Source organism: Pocillopora damicornis, chromosome 4, assembly GCF_964200805.1.
Source record: "Pocillopora damicornis chromosome 4, jaPocDami1.2, whole genome shotgun sequence".
Classification (NCBI taxonomy): domain Eukaryota; kingdom Metazoa; phylum Cnidaria; class Anthozoa; order Scleractinia; family Pocilloporidae; genus Pocillopora; species Pocillopora damicornis.
Genome location: NC_142673.1, coordinates 6,902,267 through 6,921,716, shown reverse-complemented (window position 1 = coordinate 6,921,716; position 19,450 = coordinate 6,902,267). Strand labels below are relative to the sequence as shown.

At 37.3% G+C, this 19,450-nt stretch overlaps 1 protein-coding gene across 7 annotated transcripts in view; it reads right to left on the bottom strand.

The window, feature by feature from the left end:
- Nucleotides 1-19,450, bottom strand: part of LOC113679082 (uncharacterized) — a 121,973-nt gene that overhangs the window by 25,603 nt on the left and 76,920 nt on the right. For 2 of the 7 annotated variants that reach the window (XR_016186006.1, XR_016186005.1), the window contains 3 exons: nt 13,942-14,102; nt 13,195-13,288; nt 6,964-8,811 (listed from right to left, as the gene is read on the bottom strand). Coding sequence is in view for 2 of the 7 variants with exons in the window: in XM_089204476.1 (XP_089060602.1) it covers nt 13,218-13,288; nt 13,942-14,102 (232 nt within the window). In the remaining 5 variants the exon portion in view is untranslated. Of the gene's footprint in view, nt 1-6,963; nt 8,812-9,449; nt 9,730-11,068; nt 11,301-13,194; nt 13,289-13,941; nt 14,103-14,220; nt 14,483-19,450 lie in introns of those variants that run through there. The other 5 variants (XR_016186020.1, XM_089204476.1, XM_089204477.1 and 2 more) reach the window with 5 other exon arrangements.

Sequence of the window (19,450 nt, the reverse complement as noted above, 5' to 3'; positions counted from 1 at the left end):
TGGTTTAAATACTTAGGGGCGAGCCACTTACCTGTGATTTGAGAGCCTGAACAAGTCATTCTTAGCTTCAAAAGAGATGTGGGAGAGAAATGGTCTATCGCTTACATAATATAGAGTACAAATTCTGAGAAGTTTTTATATGATTCAAAATTAGATGGATCGCGGGCGCTTATGCGTGATGGTAGACTTGACCCACAGGCATAAATACCGCTCGTGATCAAATTATCTCGAGAAGACGGCTAATGGAAGTCCTGTATGACTGTAAAAATATTTTAGTCGCAACCAGCGTCTCAGTTTTGGTTTCAATAATTTATTTAGACAATGTGACTACAGGTCTCGGGACTACTGGCGAGATATCGTCATTGAGTCTAAGATAGAATAAGTCTAAAAGACACGACTTTGGCTTGTTGAGTTCGAGCGTGACTCGCGCGAAAGTAGTTAAATGGCCCAAATTAGAGACAGCTAGTAACATATATTTAACTTCTTGGACACTGATTTGCAGATGTCCTTTCATTTGGCTTCATCATAAGGAAATAACCGCTATTTTCTCTTGGCCTCATACAATTCTACGAAGAGTAGAAAATTTAAATTCTCCCAAAAATTCAGTTGTTTTCAAGCCCAGATTTAGTTCATTGATAAGGGGATTTAGACGTTTAACAACATAAGCAATCGATATAAGACCTCCAAAATGGCCCAAAATACACTTTAGAGAGCTTCAAACTTTATACGCATATTTCACGTGATATCGGGGCATTCAAAGGCCACAACAAGGAAATTAGTCAAATTTCAAGAGGAAAAAAACGGAGAATCGCTAAACACCTTCAATCTTAAACATGCACTTCGGACAGGAAATTGGTTGACTCGGCGAAAATCACTCTGGTCTCGCTTTACACAAACTGATCGTAATCCTCGTGATATTAACAAGTTTGAACTCATTTTACGATTAACGTCCCATAATTGAGAGGCTACATATAACTTCTGAGTCCCTCTCCCTTTTCGCAATATACTAAAACATGATAGCTTTCATTTAATGTAAGTTTCATACGACAGGCTACACACTTCATACGATAGGCTACACATAACGGAAAAGTCAAATCGCCACCGGTGGCGATTTGACTTTCAGTGGTGACGAGTTTTGAGGTGACGAATTGACCGGATATCTTTTCAACTCTATCTGATTTTGTCAGACAGTGATTCTTAATCTTTAATTATGAAAATTTATTTAATTCGAGGAAAGTTGCCTCTGGGAATTAAACAAGATAATTTTGGTTTTATCAACTGAGTTGATAATGTAAATTGGCTACCGCAAAGAGTTTTAAGGCTAACGTTTCGAGCGTTAGCCCTTCCGTACAGTTAAAGTTGCATACTTCCTTGGAAAATTTTCATCGGGTACAAATGTAAGTTCTTAAGAGCTACAGTCAACATGCATCAGACAAACAGCAGCAAGTTGCCCAAATTCGTTTTCTCTCCTACTTTCATATTTTTAGCCCAATATATCCTAATAATTGTGGTGTAGTTATTTTGTGAAATTATATTGTAGTTTTTGAGAAATGAGTTTTTTAGTTCGACGGCTCAAATATGCAAATTTTCACCCTGAATATTACCCGAGTTGTGTGACCTCGTGCAACGAATTTACTTGACCTCCGGTATTTCTGTCGGCATAATCCTTTGTTTTATCATCTAAACTTAATCCCTGTCATTATTGAAGCTGGCAAAGAAATATTTATTTTTAGGTGAATATTTTTGTCTGTCAGACTCTTCTATGTCGAAAAGTAGCATCAAACAAAGACAGTTTTAACAATGACCGATATCACAGAATCTACTGAGCTTCTAGCTTTTAAAAGGCAAAAGGATGGTTATAAAGTTACTGGAAAAATTTCCTTATGTATTTGTGTTGTTCTATCGTGAGACGAACTCAAAATCCGGCAAAATTTACTTGCTAGCAACATGGTGTGCCTACTTGTCGCCACTGTTTATTGGCATATCGAGGCATAGATCATTACAATTTGTTTAAAAAAATCTAACATAACACTCTTACCTTGTTTATTTATGATTTTATAAGACCAATAAGCTGTTTCAATTATTACATTACGCTTGGGTATTATTTTTTGCCGGGAGCCCAGGTTTTACGTTGTGTTTTCTTCTGTCCATTAATATCAGAAGCTGGTCACGCAATAACTGATACCAACACAAATGAATATTTACCCTGTATGAAGATTTTTGTTTATGTAGAATTGACAATATTATAATATGTTACTTTTTTGGTTACTAATCGTTGTTTCAGTAGCAGCATAGCAGTTCAAAGCGGGTTGTTGCTTCACTGCTATTGAAATTTTTTAGTGTTCTGGCAGGAGAGCAGAGCGTGATGCTCTGGGAATAAAACTCTTAGGGGCCTTTTACATGATATCGGAATGAGTTTTGTTCAAGAACGAGTTCATCCCGGTTGCCACATGATACCAAAGTAAAATTATTCGAAACGAGTCATTTCTGAATGAGTTTATAGAGGTTTTCATTTCATAACGAAACACTTATTATTACGACACTCTTATCTGTATGAATCCTCTTTAGGAGCGAGGGAAGCATAGAAAAAGGACGTAAATACTTGTTTTTACAAGCTAAATTATCTTGCATGTAAACGCGGTATGAAATTCATTTCGTTCCAGAACGAAAGCCATTTTGGAATAATGTAAAAAGTACCTTGGGGACGGACCTTTAGATTTTTGATGCAGGGGGGGGGGGAAGGGGGTCTTTTGCCAATTGCATGATGTGTTTTCTTTCATTAAGCCTGTGCTCGTTTTTTTCGGGGGCTAATTTCAAAAGTCTAATGGTCCGCCCCTAATATGCTATCTGGTCCTACAACATTTATGTGATGAAAGAATTTGGATATATACGTTTTACTCGCGTTGTTGCTGTTGTGGTTTTTTTTTAATATTACCGAGCGAATTTCAAGTGATAATTTCAGGAAGTAAGGAACAACAACACAAGGATTCCCATCAAAGCGAGGTGCCATTTTCAGTCATACCTGGTCGGACACCTTGAAAACAAAGGATGACACGCAAGCAGTTTACTGCAAATTTGACATGAAAGTAATTCTGATTTCTCTTCTTGAACAGTAGACATCGCAAGATCTTTCGCTATGTTACAAAAGAATACTTAATGCACTAGAAGTGCACACATCGAGTTCTGGATGCACTTGAATAGTCTGTTTAACAAATGTAGACGTACAATTATTTTAATCCCTACCAACTTATGTCAAGACAAACAAATCAAAAAAAAGTACAGCCGTCCTGCCTCGAAGCAGGACAGATTTTGTCAGCATTAAAATCTGACAGATCAGTGCCTAAAAGTTTTTATAAGTACATAACCAGTTCACGTGAATTTATTTAACGAGGTGAGACTGACAGCTCGTAGTTGGCAAATCACATCTTTTGTTTTTAGGTGCTGACAGGGTTGGTGGGGGAAAGGGGGAAGGAGGCGATCGGACATGGGTGAAGATGCTTGTCGTACCTTTCAGGGGTCAAAATCAGTGATCTGGTACCTTTTGCGGTGTCTAAAACTTAAGTGGACTACCAGAGACCCAGCTGGTACCTTTTAGGGTGTTTTTCGCTCAATAAAATACCTGAAATACGCAGAACGATTTTAATGATCTGACTTGAGACTCTGGAGCACATCGATAAAGGAGTTCTTATTTTGGGATTTTTCAATTTTTTTGTGTTTAAATTGGTACTTTTTAGGGTTAGATATCAGTTGTTGCCACTCCCACACGGATAAGACTCAGGTACCTTTTATAATTTTATAGGGGTCGTTTTTGAAATTCCTCGGGGGTTGCTGATACGTGCAGCACACTTGAAATTTAGCAAGGACAAATTTGATGTGATTTTCGGTGAAGAGAAAAGAGTTTTGTCAGCATCTTGTAGCTACTGCGGAAGGGCTCTTCGCCACTGTGTGCTTAATTACTCGTTCCGCCAGACGTCGTTATAATGTGGAGAAGATTTACAAACTGCAAATTAAATCTGGCTAAAATGTGGTAGAGCATAACTTGATCATCAAAACAGCTAATGAAATCATACATGAACAACGTAAGAGTGTCATGTTAGATTTCTTTAGAAACTGTAGTAATTTATGCCAGTAAACGGTGGCGACAAGTAGGCACACCATGTATATTTCATAGTCGCTAGCAAGTAAATTTTGCCGGATTTTGAGTTCGTCTCACGATAGAACAACACAAATACACAAGGAAATTTTTACAGTAACTTCATAACCATACTTTCGTCTTTTAAAAGCGAAGCTCAGTAGATTCTGTTATATCGGTCATTGTTAAAACTGTCTTTGTTTTGATGCTACTTTTCGACATAGAAAAAGTATGTCGGACAAAAATATTCACCAAAAAATAAATATTTCTTTGCCAGCTTCAATAATGACAGAGGATTGAGTTTAGATGATAAAACAAAGGATTATGCCGACAGAAATACCGGAAGTCAAGTGAATTCGTCACATGAGGCCACACAACTCGGGTAATATTCAGGGTGAAAATTTGCATATTTGAGCGGTCAAACGAAAATATCATTTCTCGAAAACTAAAACGTATTTTCACAAAAAAACTACACCACAATTATTAGGACACATTGGGCTACAAAATATGAAAGTAGGAGAGAAAACGAATCTTGGGCGACTTGCCACAATATTTCAAATTTGTTCGATGGATGTTGACATCCTTGAAGTTTCTCCCCCTACAAAGCGAAAACAATGTTTGAAAATGCTTCGACATTTTCACGAAAGCCAGATATCCGCTCCCCAAAATGAACAAAATGGCTGCGCAAAATAATGAAAACAAAAACGGTAACCAGAGAAAAAGTTATCCTAAATTTTTTTTTTATCGCTCACTTAGTTTATAGTTTTGCGTCGTTTGCTTTGGCATCGGCAAGTATGTGTTTCTCTTACTGATAGTTTTCCTCCGCTTTTTTTCCACTTCGACGTGTTCTTCTTCGAAAATCCGTTCAAGTCTACCAATTTTTAAATTGGGAAATTCGTCACTTTCCCCATTTCAGAAATTTATAATTGTTTTCACGAGAGAAATGTTTTACCTCCCACTCCTGGGGAGGATTACCGAGTGTTGCATTAAATGGTAAGTCATTTTATCGCCGATAATCTTTTCGTGATGGTTCTCGAACAATGAGCGCACGCCGTGAAATTCTACAGCTATTGTTAAAATGAAAATTGAAATGGGTGGACAAAATGACAGCTGGTAAGGTTGCGTTGCAGAAAGGCTTTCAACCAGATGTTATCGACATATCAGCTGATTGAAAGTTCACTGTCATCTACCTACACCTGCCGAGCTGCGCCGGTGGTGCACCAATACCGGCACAGCCAAGTGAATTGTAGTAATGATAGTTTATTTATTTGTAAGAGTAGCATCGACGGCCAACTTGTGGTGTAACAAACAAAAGTTGATTAAAAAATAAAGAGGAACAGAGCAGGGAAAAGAAAGATGAAAAATAGTTTACAACATACCAAATTTTCAAAGCTATTGAAAAGGTACAGTCTCTTAAAAAATTGCAAATCTATTTCAATATGATAGATATTCGAGTGCGCATGCGCACTTTGTCACATGAGGACCAGCGCGATGGCGTGGGGATGGCGTGGGCATGGCCTAAAGAAAGAGAAGAGCGGCGGTCACTAACGTTTATTAACTTCTTGTCCAGCTTTCCCACTACCCTATTTATAAGTTCATATATTGTGTTAAGTATTATGCTTTTTTTACCCGCCTAAAAATTATTTCTTTTTGAAATTTTCTTTCGAAAGTGGAGGAAATATGCCATGAAAATTCCCGGATGTTAGAGTATTAAACAGCCTCCTGTCTTGAACGAAGATCTCCTGGTTTCTCTCATGATACAACGAAAAATTAACTTTTTTGTCGGAGGGGAAATCGGGACTTGTAGTGATGCTGTGTTACTCAGTTTTTTGTGTGGCACTCCGGTAAGCGTATGCACGTGAGTTAAGGAAAATTTCAGACATGCGCAGAATAGGCCCTCTCCTGTGTTTACTTCTCTGCTTAATGCTCTTAAAACTTTACCGTTGAATATCATGTCAAAACACGAAGTCTCTGGTAGTTTAACACATAAACCGGGAAGACTGCGACGACGTTTCATCTTTTTCCTTTTCATCGACTAAGTGGTAGAAATTCTAATTTTTCGTACTGTTTTGTCGTTCATTGCGCGTGGTGTTTATTACTTGGAATTTCGAAACGGACAAGTTTAGGAGTGGGCATCGTGTTTTCAAGGCAAACTGAGTTTTGGAGTCCATCGTTCTTCGTTTGAAAGTTATTCACATTTTTTTGACGCGCGCTCAAGATACCATGGAGTGAAATATATCGATTGATGTAATGCACTCAGAGCAGCTCGAAAGTACAGCAAGCGCACAATGCACGAGGTAAGAATATAAATTAAGTTATCTTGACCCCTATCTTGGGGTGTGTTGATGATAAAGGGTCAATTAGCTTACTTTCAATATCGCCCACTCGAGATCGAGAGTGAACTCCGGTTTAATCGTCAACAGGAACTAAGAACAATTTATCAATCACTTCTCGGGTACTCGTTGGTACTAACTACGGATTACAGAGATGATGTTTGACTGGTATCGATTGTCAAATTAATGCTCATTTCTTTTGGGCGCTTTTAATGTGGAGGATTGACCAATACACTAATTCTTTTTCGACCACACTGCATATTCAATAGTTAGTATAGGTCCAGGTAAAGTTTGGTTGTTGAACTGGTCATTACAAGTTGCCTGATAGGCAACTTGTAATGACCAGTTCAGGTATATGTGAGAAAAATTCCATTGATGTAGATATATTTAATAGTAAAGAAAAACGTTTAAAGGGGAGAGAGGATTAATTACGGGTCAGAATGGTATTACTTATCTTTTACACAGAATAAGGAAAGACAGGATAATAAACTTGGCACATTTTTAACAGATCTAGTGTTCCACTCTAATTTATTACTGTTAATCATTGTACACTAACTATGTGTAACATAACATTGGATGTATCACTTTGATTTTCCCTTCCTGTGCAAAATGTTATGCTTATTGTACAAGAACACTATACATAAGTCATGTTCTTATCACATTAAAAGTTACATACTGCTAGTGATATGTTAAGTTATACATGTGCAACAGTATAATGATACAATCTACATGTAGTTAAATACTACATTTATTATGTTCTTAAACCGCTGAAATTAAGTGACAGCAATTCAGTGTTTGTTCAATATTCTACAAAGCTACAGTCATACATAACAATTTAAAATCTGATACATTACAGCTTCTTATACCTACTGTTCATTTTGAATGTAATATTCAATTCATTTAATTCAAGATCTAATACAACATGATTGTACATGCATGTCTCAACTTTGGCACCACGCACTTTACTTTTGCCTTGTAAAACCAGTAGCAATATTGTAAACCAAAAAGCTAACATGCTACATGTACATATACTAAGATATTAAGCTATGTTCACTTTACTAACATGGTATATACAACATGCTTTTACCAGGTTAATTCTAACATGTTGTGTTGAAACATTAATCAATTATTAGATGTGTCTCTGTGTGTAAAAATGCATACATGCTGAGATACATTAATTTCATGCAGTGTGGTTGGTGAAATCAATTCTTATATGTACAAATCTAAAATGTTTAAAAATTACTGAGCCACCCATCATGACTACTCTATTCTTCATGTGCAGGCAACAGTGTAACATGTTCAGACATGTGGGATGTGGAAAGATAAGTAGTTGGAGGCTGGAAGACATTTGGAAGATTTTGTGGACACAACTGGCATTCTCCTGGTAGATCATAAATTGGTAGCTCCTCCCCATAGTTCCACACCTTTAGAGCTGCTAGCTGCATGAGTCTTGGAACTTATCCATCAGGTGTACAGGTAACTCCCTCAATTACTGTTGGGTTGAATGACCTCTGTCCCTCCAGTGCAGATGTTCCCTTGGCAGAAGCCTTCCATTGAAGTTTAAGTTTGCGACCATCTGCTTTTAATGACTGAATTGTTTCTGGTAAGTTGTTGTTTACTTTCTTTTCTACCCAAGCTCTAGAGTAAACATCCTTTGCAGTAAGTGGCCCATGTGTGCAGTTTTCTCTAATCTTGTTTAAGTTCTTTCTTGCCTCTTGCAAAACGTCTGTGGTGAGCATTTGGGTATATTCTTTCATTCTTTCTTCGTGAATTTCACATGCCGCTTCTGTGGTCCCGGTGTTGGTTTTTCCACTATGCAGAATATTTTCAACAAATGTGATTGAGGCCTGTTTTGATATCTCTGACATGTTATCATTAAGATACAGTTGAGAAAGGTTGAAATGTCTTTCAGCAAGAACATTGTTAACTGGAAGACTGAAAATGTGCTTGGCATAGAACTCACACAGGTTTGGAGTGGCTTCTTTCCTTATGAGTGAGCTGTGTGGTGATGAAGCAACTTCTTTGATCTCACTGAGCAATTTGTGGTTCCATCAATTTCCAAAGAGTGGCCCATTTAATCAATCCAACTCTATCCTCAGACACCAATGTGAGAATGTTCTGTCCATGTACATGAAAGAGATTATTCACTGACTTTTCTTGTTGATTTCCAGATCTGACTGGAATTTCAAGAAGCTTTAAAACTGAATGCCAGAAAGGACTTTGGTACCTCTGATCAGCTCCCATTCCAAACAACTTGGGAAAAGTTAACCACTCTTGTAACATTAGCCTCTGCACTTGTTTGTGAAAATGGTTGATAGCTGCTGGGTCCTTCAATGACATCTTCACCTGTTGTGATGTTAAAGGAAAATATTCTGCAGGAGACATCAACATTTTACCTAAAGTTTCATGGTGCTTCAGAACAGCTACTGGCCATAACCTTGCTAGGTAACCACTGGAGAATCTAAGTTCTGCATCACTAGCTTGGGATGTATTCAGAGATGGGATGATAAACTTATTGAGGAATTCAAACAAAAACTTGATTTCAACTTGAATCATAGGACTGGAGCTCAGCTTAATAACATCTTGCCAAATAGTCTGGTGGCTATCTGATTTTGGCAATCTTTCAAGGAGACACTCAGCAAGCTGTAAACAAGCTTTTCCATACTTAAGATACCACTGGAGAGTTTCATGATAATATGTCCACCTTGTGTCTGTGAATGTCTGGGGAAGGGGTGGCCCCCTTACTTAGAATACCAAGAGAAACATACATAACTTTGTATTGGCTTGGATGCTCATGATGGAGCCAAGATATTTTATAGAGTAATTGTAAAACATGGGGGTTGCTCATGTCACCCTTGGCCCCAAACCCGGCCTGGCACATTCTTCTCAGCATAATGTTTAGTACATGTGGGTAGCATCCTACAAAAAACATCTCTTTTCCAAAAATTCTGGCATTGTTAGCTAAAAGACCATTTACTTTTCCCTTTTGGGTAGAGGCATTGTCCCCAACCAACCTTGAAACATTGTTAATATCATAATCTTTTTTTACAACATGGTAATATACATCAGACAGGTGTTTTCCAGACCTGCTTGCTGTCAGGCTGTTTGCAAGGACAAGCTCGTGGCTTGCTCTCTAAGGGACAGCAGGTGTGAACACCCACTACGTGCCTCTCCTCTCCTCCTTTGTGGGAGTCATCGCTCCAGAGATGAAAATCATACTTGGAATTTGAAAAGCGCTTGCGTAAAATTAGTTTGTCGCCTCACCTAAGAGAACATTCCAGTCAGAAAGTGTAGTTGGGGAGACAATGAAGTTTGTTGGGGGGCTACAATTGAACAAAATATTGAAAATCAGATGTAATGCTACAGGTGTCTTTTGATATGATAACAAAGATGCATGTTGCATGTATCTGACACAAGTCATAAACATCAAGGTCCTTTGGTTGTGTCCATTGTGACCATGAGCAAATGTCTCAACAAGGGAATACCCCTTTTTGGCAATTTCACTGTTGCCCTCTAATTTCTGTTTTAGCTTTGAGGAAGCAGATCTTGTTCCCCTTAGCTTGTGTCTGACTTGTTTTTCCCTTTTTTCAGTAGACGTCAGATTTTTTTTACACTTTTTAAGTTGAGTTTAAAGCCTCAACACGTCCTTTTTCAATTGGATGTTCCTTCCTTTAACAAATACTGAAATTATGAAAAGGTGATGCAACAAGAATTAGTTAAATGTAACTGATTTCACACGATAGAGTATTGAAACAGAATACAAAGTAAAAATGTCCTACCAGAAATCTTATCGACCAGGTGTATTTAGAATGTGTAGTTTAAATTTGGCAAAAACATTGTTATCACAATTGCAAGGTTGAATAATTGAAACTATTGTGTTTCCACGGTGGTCCGTACGCAGATAATTTTGTTCATGTTAATAAAAACTTCTAATACAAACCTCAAAACTTCACTCGTAAAACTCTCGATAATGTGTGACACTCAAAGATACGCGTCCTTATGATCTGCTGACCGAAAAAATTAACTTGCCTGTACATTTCTTTTCTTAGGTACGAACCTTTAGAGGGAATCTAGTCCGTTTAATTTTTTCGCTTGTGAGTGCGCGTACTACCTCCCTTGCGTTAATCGCCACTCCAAATAGTTAAGCAAGAAAAAGCTTGAAAATACTGACCATGCAGCCATATTGACTACTTTGTCTTTATTTTCGTGAAGTTTTTTTTTCGGCTTCTGTTCGGTGGGAGTATCATCGGTTTATGATTAAAATCCTCTTAAAGTAGTGTCATTAGCAATCGCGCAAGTTGCAACCGCCGAAAATTCAGAATGGGAAAGAAAATCATTCACCGTAATCCGTGACTCAGGCAATCTGCAGTATTATTCTTAGACATTTGCAAGTCATTGCATTTCCATTCCCTCCTGAAATAATATCACTATACTGCGTCGTAGGGTTTTGACTGTTCCTTTTAGATTGGCGTTTTCAGACCTCAAACTCTTGCACCCCCTCTCGAGTCGATCGATTTTTTCTTCGCTTAAAAAGTAGTAAACTTGCACCGCGACGCTTTTTTTTCCAACTTTTTCAAAATAATCTTCATGTTTTCTCTGCTTCTTTTTGGCTGGTGGCTGATTTTTACTAGAAAACCGGCTGCCGTGAGGTCTTTTACGAGGCATCAGGAGTTCTCGTCAGCGAGTTGGCCGACAATTAATTAACACAAATCTGCAACCCTCGGCATGAGCCCGCGTTCCTTTTATCAGGCAGTGTTACAAAGTAATGTAATCTACGCATGTCTGAGATTTCAGGGGGTTACGGTTTCCATGGGTGGGGTATCTTTCCGTGAGGCCTAAAAGTAATGATATCACGTAAATATGGAAGCCGTAATGGTGTAAAATTCAACAAATGAAATTGCTGCCAACATCAACATTTACTACCACGGTCAACGATAAAATTTGTCCAAATTCAACAGCTAATATCAATATCAACACTCCAAAAACATTAAATCCAACAACCAAAGTAACTCAACATCAACACAAATCCTCCTAGTCTGCAGCCCTTTCGAATCACGTCAAAACCAACACGGTATAAAGCTTCAACAATTTGAGTACGAGCGACTGGAAATGGTCGAGAGATCTTGGGAACAAGTTATTGCGTTTATACAGCATCTACGAGAGTGAAGCAGCAGGGCAGCAGCAAAAGAGCATTTTGTTTAGCATATTCTGTAAATTTTAGTTTGATGCAAGAAACCGCTGGTATGCGCCTGCGTCGGTTTTCCGCTTAAGAATCGCGAGAGAAAAGAAGCAGGAAAATACGTCGGAAAACAACAATGGATCGAGTATTTGAGACAACTTTTCTTGTCATTTTTCCCTCTGTAACTTAGATGGAAGCGGCAAAGTCTTAGAATTGTTGTGTGGTGTGTGGAAGGAAGTTATTTTCAAAAAGCAAAAGATTGCACAAACAAAATTCGAGTCTTGTCTTGCAATTGTTTGGGCAATCGATGTAGATGATGTTATTAGTGAACGATGCAAGAGGCCTGTCGAGGAGCACTAATAAATTAGATGGTATACTTTTATCGTGTCGTTGCTATCTCAAGTTATCGTTGATCATTTGAAGTACTCACTTTCCTGGGAGCGTTTTCTAGAGCTCCAACTGTACTGCTATTGCAATATACTTCAATTTTAGTGAAAAATTAAAGTTTACAAAAGTTTATGTTTTGTTTCACAAGTTTTTTTTTTTGACATGAATCACAACCGGCGGGGCCGGTTACCAAAACAAAACAAGGTCAATTTCGAGTAAAGAAAACTAAGACAACGTTAGTACTAGAGATATGGTAGCCTTAGATCAAAGAGCTTGTTAGAAATGGATGAATAATTGTGGATTTTAACGGAGTAAGAAAAAGTCTTTTCAATCATTAGTCTCGGAAATATCATCAGATATGGTCAATGATGTGGTGAAATTATGAATTAAAAACCACTACTAGTTTGGGCTTCCAGTTGTGAAATGAATAATTAAATAAATCAATTATTTCCTGATAAAAATCATATTCACTTATCATTTCAACTGCACAACAAAATCATATACTCTCTTCCCAACTTTATTCTCCAACCCGTTAAATTCCAAGAGTTATCTAACAATTCAATGGTCTGAAAAGACTCTTATTACATGCCAAACAACAAAGAAACAGAAGGACTGATATGTAACAGTGAGGATAAAAAACAAAGTATTTCCAAAAGCCTTTTTTTCCTGGGAACAGGACTAAACAAGGTCAGATTAAACTTATGTGGAGAGGTTTGTTGATCTCTTTATGAAAATGGATGATTTACATCCAGCAGATTTTGGAGAAATGAGACTTAGTCAATAAAGGACTTTGACCTTGCATATTCTGCAGAAATGGGCATTGACTTCAATGCCTGTTCATAGAAAGTTATATTTTCTAGCCAGGGGTTTGGCTGTGCCAATTTTAAGGCAGACAAATCATATATCAGTCACTTAGGGAATTTTATAGCTCTCACTAGAAACTCAGCACTCTTAAGGAACATGACAATATTTCACCTGATCACTCCTTACATTCTTTTCCAATAAAATTAGGAAAAACTTTCAAAAACTTTATTGGTAATTTTTCAGTTGCAAATAAGGTTTAGACACAAGTTGCATATAGCACAAGCTAGTTGAGGCAACTTGGAAGGAGTGAACAAAAGATTGATCATTTATACCAGTAGTAAGCTTCTGGTACCAATTACCTTCTCTTGAATACCAGCTAGGCTCAGTAAATGTCACACCTATCCACTCTGTCAATAGTACCAATTATATATAGTGGGGTCGCATCACATCTCCCTAAACAGCAGAGAACATAAAAGTTAATTCTTATCATCAGTATCAATTAAGAAATAAAAATTGAAGGATCACGACATTTCTGGCAAAGTGAAATGCAAGTCAAACGTGACATTCGTTTTTAAATATGACAGAAATACTGTAGTTAACATTCTAAAGAAACAAGGAGCTCCAGCCCCTTGAACAATTATCTATTTGTTGCATCACTCGTCTCATATTTAAGAACCACAGAAAGTTTGATAATTTTAATCTGCGAGTTTAATAGTACTCTTCGACTCAAAATTCATGTCTTATGGCAGAAATATTCTACTGAAATAAACAAGACAGAATGAAGCTGACGCCATTCGTTTCGAATAACACATGAACATGATGAAAACGGCACCAGTTTAAACTCATGAGACAAAGCCCACGCATTTTTTTGAGGTAAATGAACTGGTTAGACCGAAAGCTAAATAAATAAACAACGAACTGACAGTGTTGAGGGATTTGGGGCCCATATGATAAATAAGTTCTACCGAGGTTTATCCTCTAGTCAGCACTTCAAGCTCAAAAAGGCATTTAGAGAAATTCTCACCAAAACACAGCAACAAAATAAGATAAAACCGGGGATGATTGAGGCAAGACTATAACCGTTGTTAAGACACATGTCTACATACCATGTACAACAGACTTGGAGGGCAAAAAGGCCAAAGACAGTTGTGAGCCATGACTTGGAAAATCCATCTCAACCTGCCAAAAACGAATTCGCCAAAGGTCGCAGTAAGAGCGACTCAATCCTGAAGCTGGTACATTTTTTAAAGCCTTGTGTTTTATGTGACTACAAAGAGAAAGAAAAGACGACGTTATTTGAAGTGATTTGAAGCTTGGGGGCCACCTCGAACTTATCGCAATTTTATTTCAAAGTTGAAGTAAAATAACATCAAATTCTAAACTACCTCCTATTATCTCACGATCGTCGGTCTCCACATACAGCATCTTAAGACAAAACTTAAAGGTTTGTTGTCTCATGTGCACATCTTGATCGTCAGTAAATAAATGCTTCCGCAGACGAAATGCCCCTCTGCTCAAGAGTGGTTGCTTCGCTAAATATGGCGACTGCTGGAAGCGGGATAAAAATATAAGTCCCAACATCCCTCGGCCATTTCCAGTCGCTCGTACCCAAATTGTTGTAATTCAATGCGGAAGAGTGTTAATTCAGTGCAAATAAAGTAACAAACCAGGCATTCTGATTGGTCAATAAGCAAAGAAACTCGCCGATAGCCAATCAAATGCGAGCCTTGGATTTCGCAACATTTGCATGAGCTAAAAAATTTGCGAGTGAAGCAATAGCCGGCGTCTTAAGTAAGGTTTCTTTCGCCACCGCAAAAACAATACCGGAACTGAAAAACAGCTCTAACAACGAAAACACTGTGAAAGCACTGCTTTTTGGTTGTCAGTTCGGAAAAAGCGGTGTTTTAAGAAGGGAATTGCCAAGGAAATCGAAACTTACGAGCCGACCTAGCTAAACACTTTACTTAGCGATTATACGCCGAAATTAAAAACAAACATGGTTTCCATTTCATCGAAAGTGATTCGGACACAGACAGAACAATTCCTTAACCTGTTTAGCCAGACTTTGAACTTTTTTGCGCCTTAAAGATGTGAAAATATCATTGTATATTACTGTTTTGATCGTGCGCGGTTGTTTTGACCGAATGCACAATTTTGAATGAATTACTTTTGCACTTGATGTGCGTGCTTTGCTTCTGCATAATTATGATAAGCTATTTCGTATCTTTTAATGCATGTTATTAATACGTTATCACATGATTTTTCTCGTCCAATTTGGAATAAATAAGCACCTGTTAATTTCTCAAAGACCACAAATTGCACGAGCCTTACGGGCTCGTGCAATTTTGTTGGTCTTTGAAAAAATTTACTCGTGCATATTTATTCCAAATTGCACTCGAAATCATGTGATTATCTTTACTAACAGAGCCCTAGCGTGAGGCGAAACGAAACACTTTGAGTTGTTAAGGTTTTTTGTTTGGTGACCCTTATGCAATAATGGGCGACCCATGCCGACGTTTTCAGAACTTAATGAAGCTTACATTAGCGATTAAACTTATATGAAATGCTCAATAAATACTTTAATTAACACATTGATAAGGAAACATGATGCATAAACAAGGACATGATAGACTTGGGCATGTAGCAATAAATTGACTTTTGATTTATCCAGAAATCATTACATTTAAGTGTGTAATCTGGTAATGTATTCAGTTTGTTGTGTGAATCGCTCAAAGGTATTGTGACCGAAGTCACGAGTTATTGTGATCATCATTTTATATCAAACATCCACACGCCTACGGTACTAAACATGAGTAGAAAAATAGATACAAGGGAACGAAAACTAACAAATAAACTCACACTAAAGAAAAATATTCGATTGCTGAAGCTGCCATGCTGGATTGGTGGGACTGAGTGGAATTTACTAAAGCATGTAAAAAAAGTAAACACATTACACGGATACATAATGAGAGGCCACGCTACTTCGAGCTCCGGGATGTCTTCCTATTTCTGGCTTGTTAGTACTATTTTTATCTCTCTTTTGGCTAGTGACCAAGACATAAAGCCATTCGGAATTGCTAAAAAATGGTACTTTGAAGAGATTTGGTCTGCAAGAAGCGCGTTTTGTACTTTATTTTCTTCCCAGTTCGTGAGCGGGCGGTATTCTTGAGGACAGGATGCGATTAATACTTTAAGATGGAGACGTGGAGAAAAATCCTGGCCCAACTCTACAGCGACAAACTGAATCTAAACCATATGCTCCCAAATGCCAATTCTATGAAAAACCGCGTAAATCAAACTAGCTCAGATACTTATGCGACAAATGCGCTGAGGTGGGTCATATTCGCTGTGTCAACTTATTATTACTGACGTCCCTGCTATCGATCGCAAGGCACTGATAATGAGGGCATGTCACCGTTGTTGCCTCTCGGAGTTGCCCTTTCTCAATTAAGCTATCATATCAAACAATCACGAAGATGTCCAGTCTAACACGTCACTTGGTGACAATTCCACTACCGATGTCGAACAGGATGCAGGAGCCTTAGCCGCTATTCGACAGCTAGGAAATGATAACCGCGCAAGAAGTGTATCATTGCTAAGGAATGGCTAGACTGTATGGCTCTTGACATACTGTCTATCCAAGAAACAATTTCAGATCCAGAACCAGACAAACTGCAGGAGATGATTAACACCGATTGAGCTGCTATTGAGCGATGGTATGATGCAAACGGGATGGAATCACTCTAAATATCAAGCAATGGTTACGGGCAACTTACAAACTCCGAAACAAAAGTTCCATTGCGATAATACAACGATACCAGTTAGTGAAGACCTCACTCTCCTTGGTGTCACCATTGACAACAAACTCAACTTCGATAAACAGATCGCCAATGTGATAAGAAAGGTATCCCAACAGCCTGCTGTACTGAAACGTTTGAGAAACATTCTACCTCTTGATATGAGGAAAAGAATTTAATCACCATTTATTGCCCCCCACTTTGACAACTGTTCTGACGTGTGGTATTTCTGCAGCAAAACCGTATCCGATAAACTAGAAAAAGTAAACGAAAGAGCTCTGCACTTCGTGCTCAAAGATAAAAGCAGTCCTTACACAGAATTACTACTACTACGAAGATCAACAACCTATAATTTTCGCGGTACAGATTTTCTACCCTCACCCAAGGTCAACTCTACAAAGAACGGTTTGAGATCTTGGCGATACCTGTCCCCGAAGATATGGAATGCATTGCCGGAAGCATTAAAACATGAGTCAATCTAAGTAGCTTTAAAAGACGCTTGAAAAAAGAAAAAAAGTCATACAGTTATATTGATCTGTAAAGGTTTTATCGTAATTATTATTGAACTTTACATAGTTTTATTTTATTTTATTACCGACATATTCACAGATTTTTATATCGTGGACTGAGATTAAATTTGTATCTTAGTGTTTTTTCATTCCTCTTCTCGCAATTTTTTTATTTGTGACAATACCCGCAAAATAGCGATACTTACAATACTTTAATGAGCTAAGCGTATTTGACTACATTAATAAAGTTACTTACTTACTTACTCTGGAGGTGGTCTTTAAAATTGACACACTTTACACACTTTACACACTTTATTTTTCTTTTTCTTACAAAATAATTTAGATTATGTTGACCCGCAGATAGCAAATTTGCTATTCGAGGCGGGTCAATCATCAACAAACATTATTTACAATATATAAAGAAAATTAAAAACTAAATAGTTAGATATTGTTAAATTATAAAAAGAAGCATAACTGGCAAATACATCAATAGTTGTTCAATAAAGTATAGAAGCAAATAAATTAGTACTGAAAGCAATCGGATCAATTTGTTTTAATTATGCAGTCCTTAAGTTTAGAGGAGATCTTTTCAACATCAAGATAAGAATCTTCATTATCTAGTATCTGAAATAAAGACGTTTTAATTTGTTTATTAAAGGAATGTTTTGATAACGTTTTGAATTCTTTCGGTATCTTATTCCAAATTTTGACACCAACACGCGAGAAAGCCTTTTTTTGTAGGTTAAGTCTAGAGTACTTTGTACTAAAGAGCTGCGATTTGGATGATCGAGTATTGTAGGTATGAATATGAGATGTTTTAGTAAATAGTTTCAAAATATTAATGGGAGCCCTCTGGTTGTGCACGTCAAACATAAGTTTACTTACGGCTTCATAATATAGGAACGTAACAGGCAGAATTTTTGCTTTGGCAAATAAAGGGATGGCATGCTCTCTTCGATCGGTGAAATAGATTAAGCGCAAAACTCGTTTTTGAAGAACTAAAATCTTGTTTAAATAAGCATTTGACGCATTGCCCCAGGCAAGGAGTCCATAAGTTATATAAGGTAGAATTAATGAATTGTAAATATTTACAAGGATAGTAGAGGGAACGAAGTACCTCAGCTTTGCAATCATCCCTATTGTTTTACTTATTTTTACGATAACAGAGTCAACATGGTTTTTCCATGACAAATTTTGATCAATTAAAACGCCTAGATATTTGATATAACTTTTTTGCTCTAAACTAACTCTTCGGTTTGTCTCACAATCTAAAATACCTATTTGTGGAGAAAAATGCATTTTTTTCTGACGAGGACGAAAAATTAAGAAATTTGATTTTTTTGTATTCAATGTCAACCTATTTGTAGTTAACCAGTCATGTACGTTATTCAACTCTACATTAACCGTTTGCTCGATCGCCTTAAGATTCTTATCAGCATAAAGTATATTAGTATCATCCGCAAAGAGATAAAATTTTAGTTTATCAGAACAAAGGTGAATGTCATTTATGTAAAGTAAAAATAGAAGAGGTCCAAGGACTGATCCCTGGGGGACACCACAGGGGGAGATAAGTTTTGTTGATAAGTGCTCTCCAATCTGAATTGTTTGTGTTCTATTTTTTAAATATGATTGAAACCAGTCATTTATCAATCCACGGAAACCGTAAAAGTTCAATTTATCCAGTAATATTTCATGATTGACCGTATCAAATGCCTTTTTCAGGTCAATGAAGACACCGCATGAGAAGTACCGTTTATCCATATTACGTAGTATATCTTCGACAACATCAAGTACTGCATGCTCTGTGGAATGTGACTTGCGAAAGCCATACTGTGAGGAGTACAATAGGTTGTTTTTGTCAATAAATTCCTTCATCCGGTAGTACAAAAGTTTTTCAAAAATCCTATTAAAATTAGACAAAAGAGATATTGGTCGATAGTTTGAAGGGTCGGTCTCGTCGTCACTTTTATATATTGGCGTTATTTTAGAAATCTTAAGTTTTGAAGGATAGACACCAAGGATAACAGATAAATTGAAAATATGAGAAAGAACTGGAGATATGATATTGCAAGAAGATTTAAGCAGTTGTGTAGGGCAGGAGTATAAGCCACAGGATTTACTATTTGGTAGGGATAATATTTCCTGTTTAACTTCTTCTGGTGTAATGGGTTTGAAAAAGAAGGAAGAATCAGGTGATTTCAATTTACTAAGATAACTCATATAGTTATCTTTCTTTGGCAATTTACTTGCTAGTAAATTACCAACATTTGCAAAATGCTTATTTAGAATATTTGGTAATCTGGAAGGAT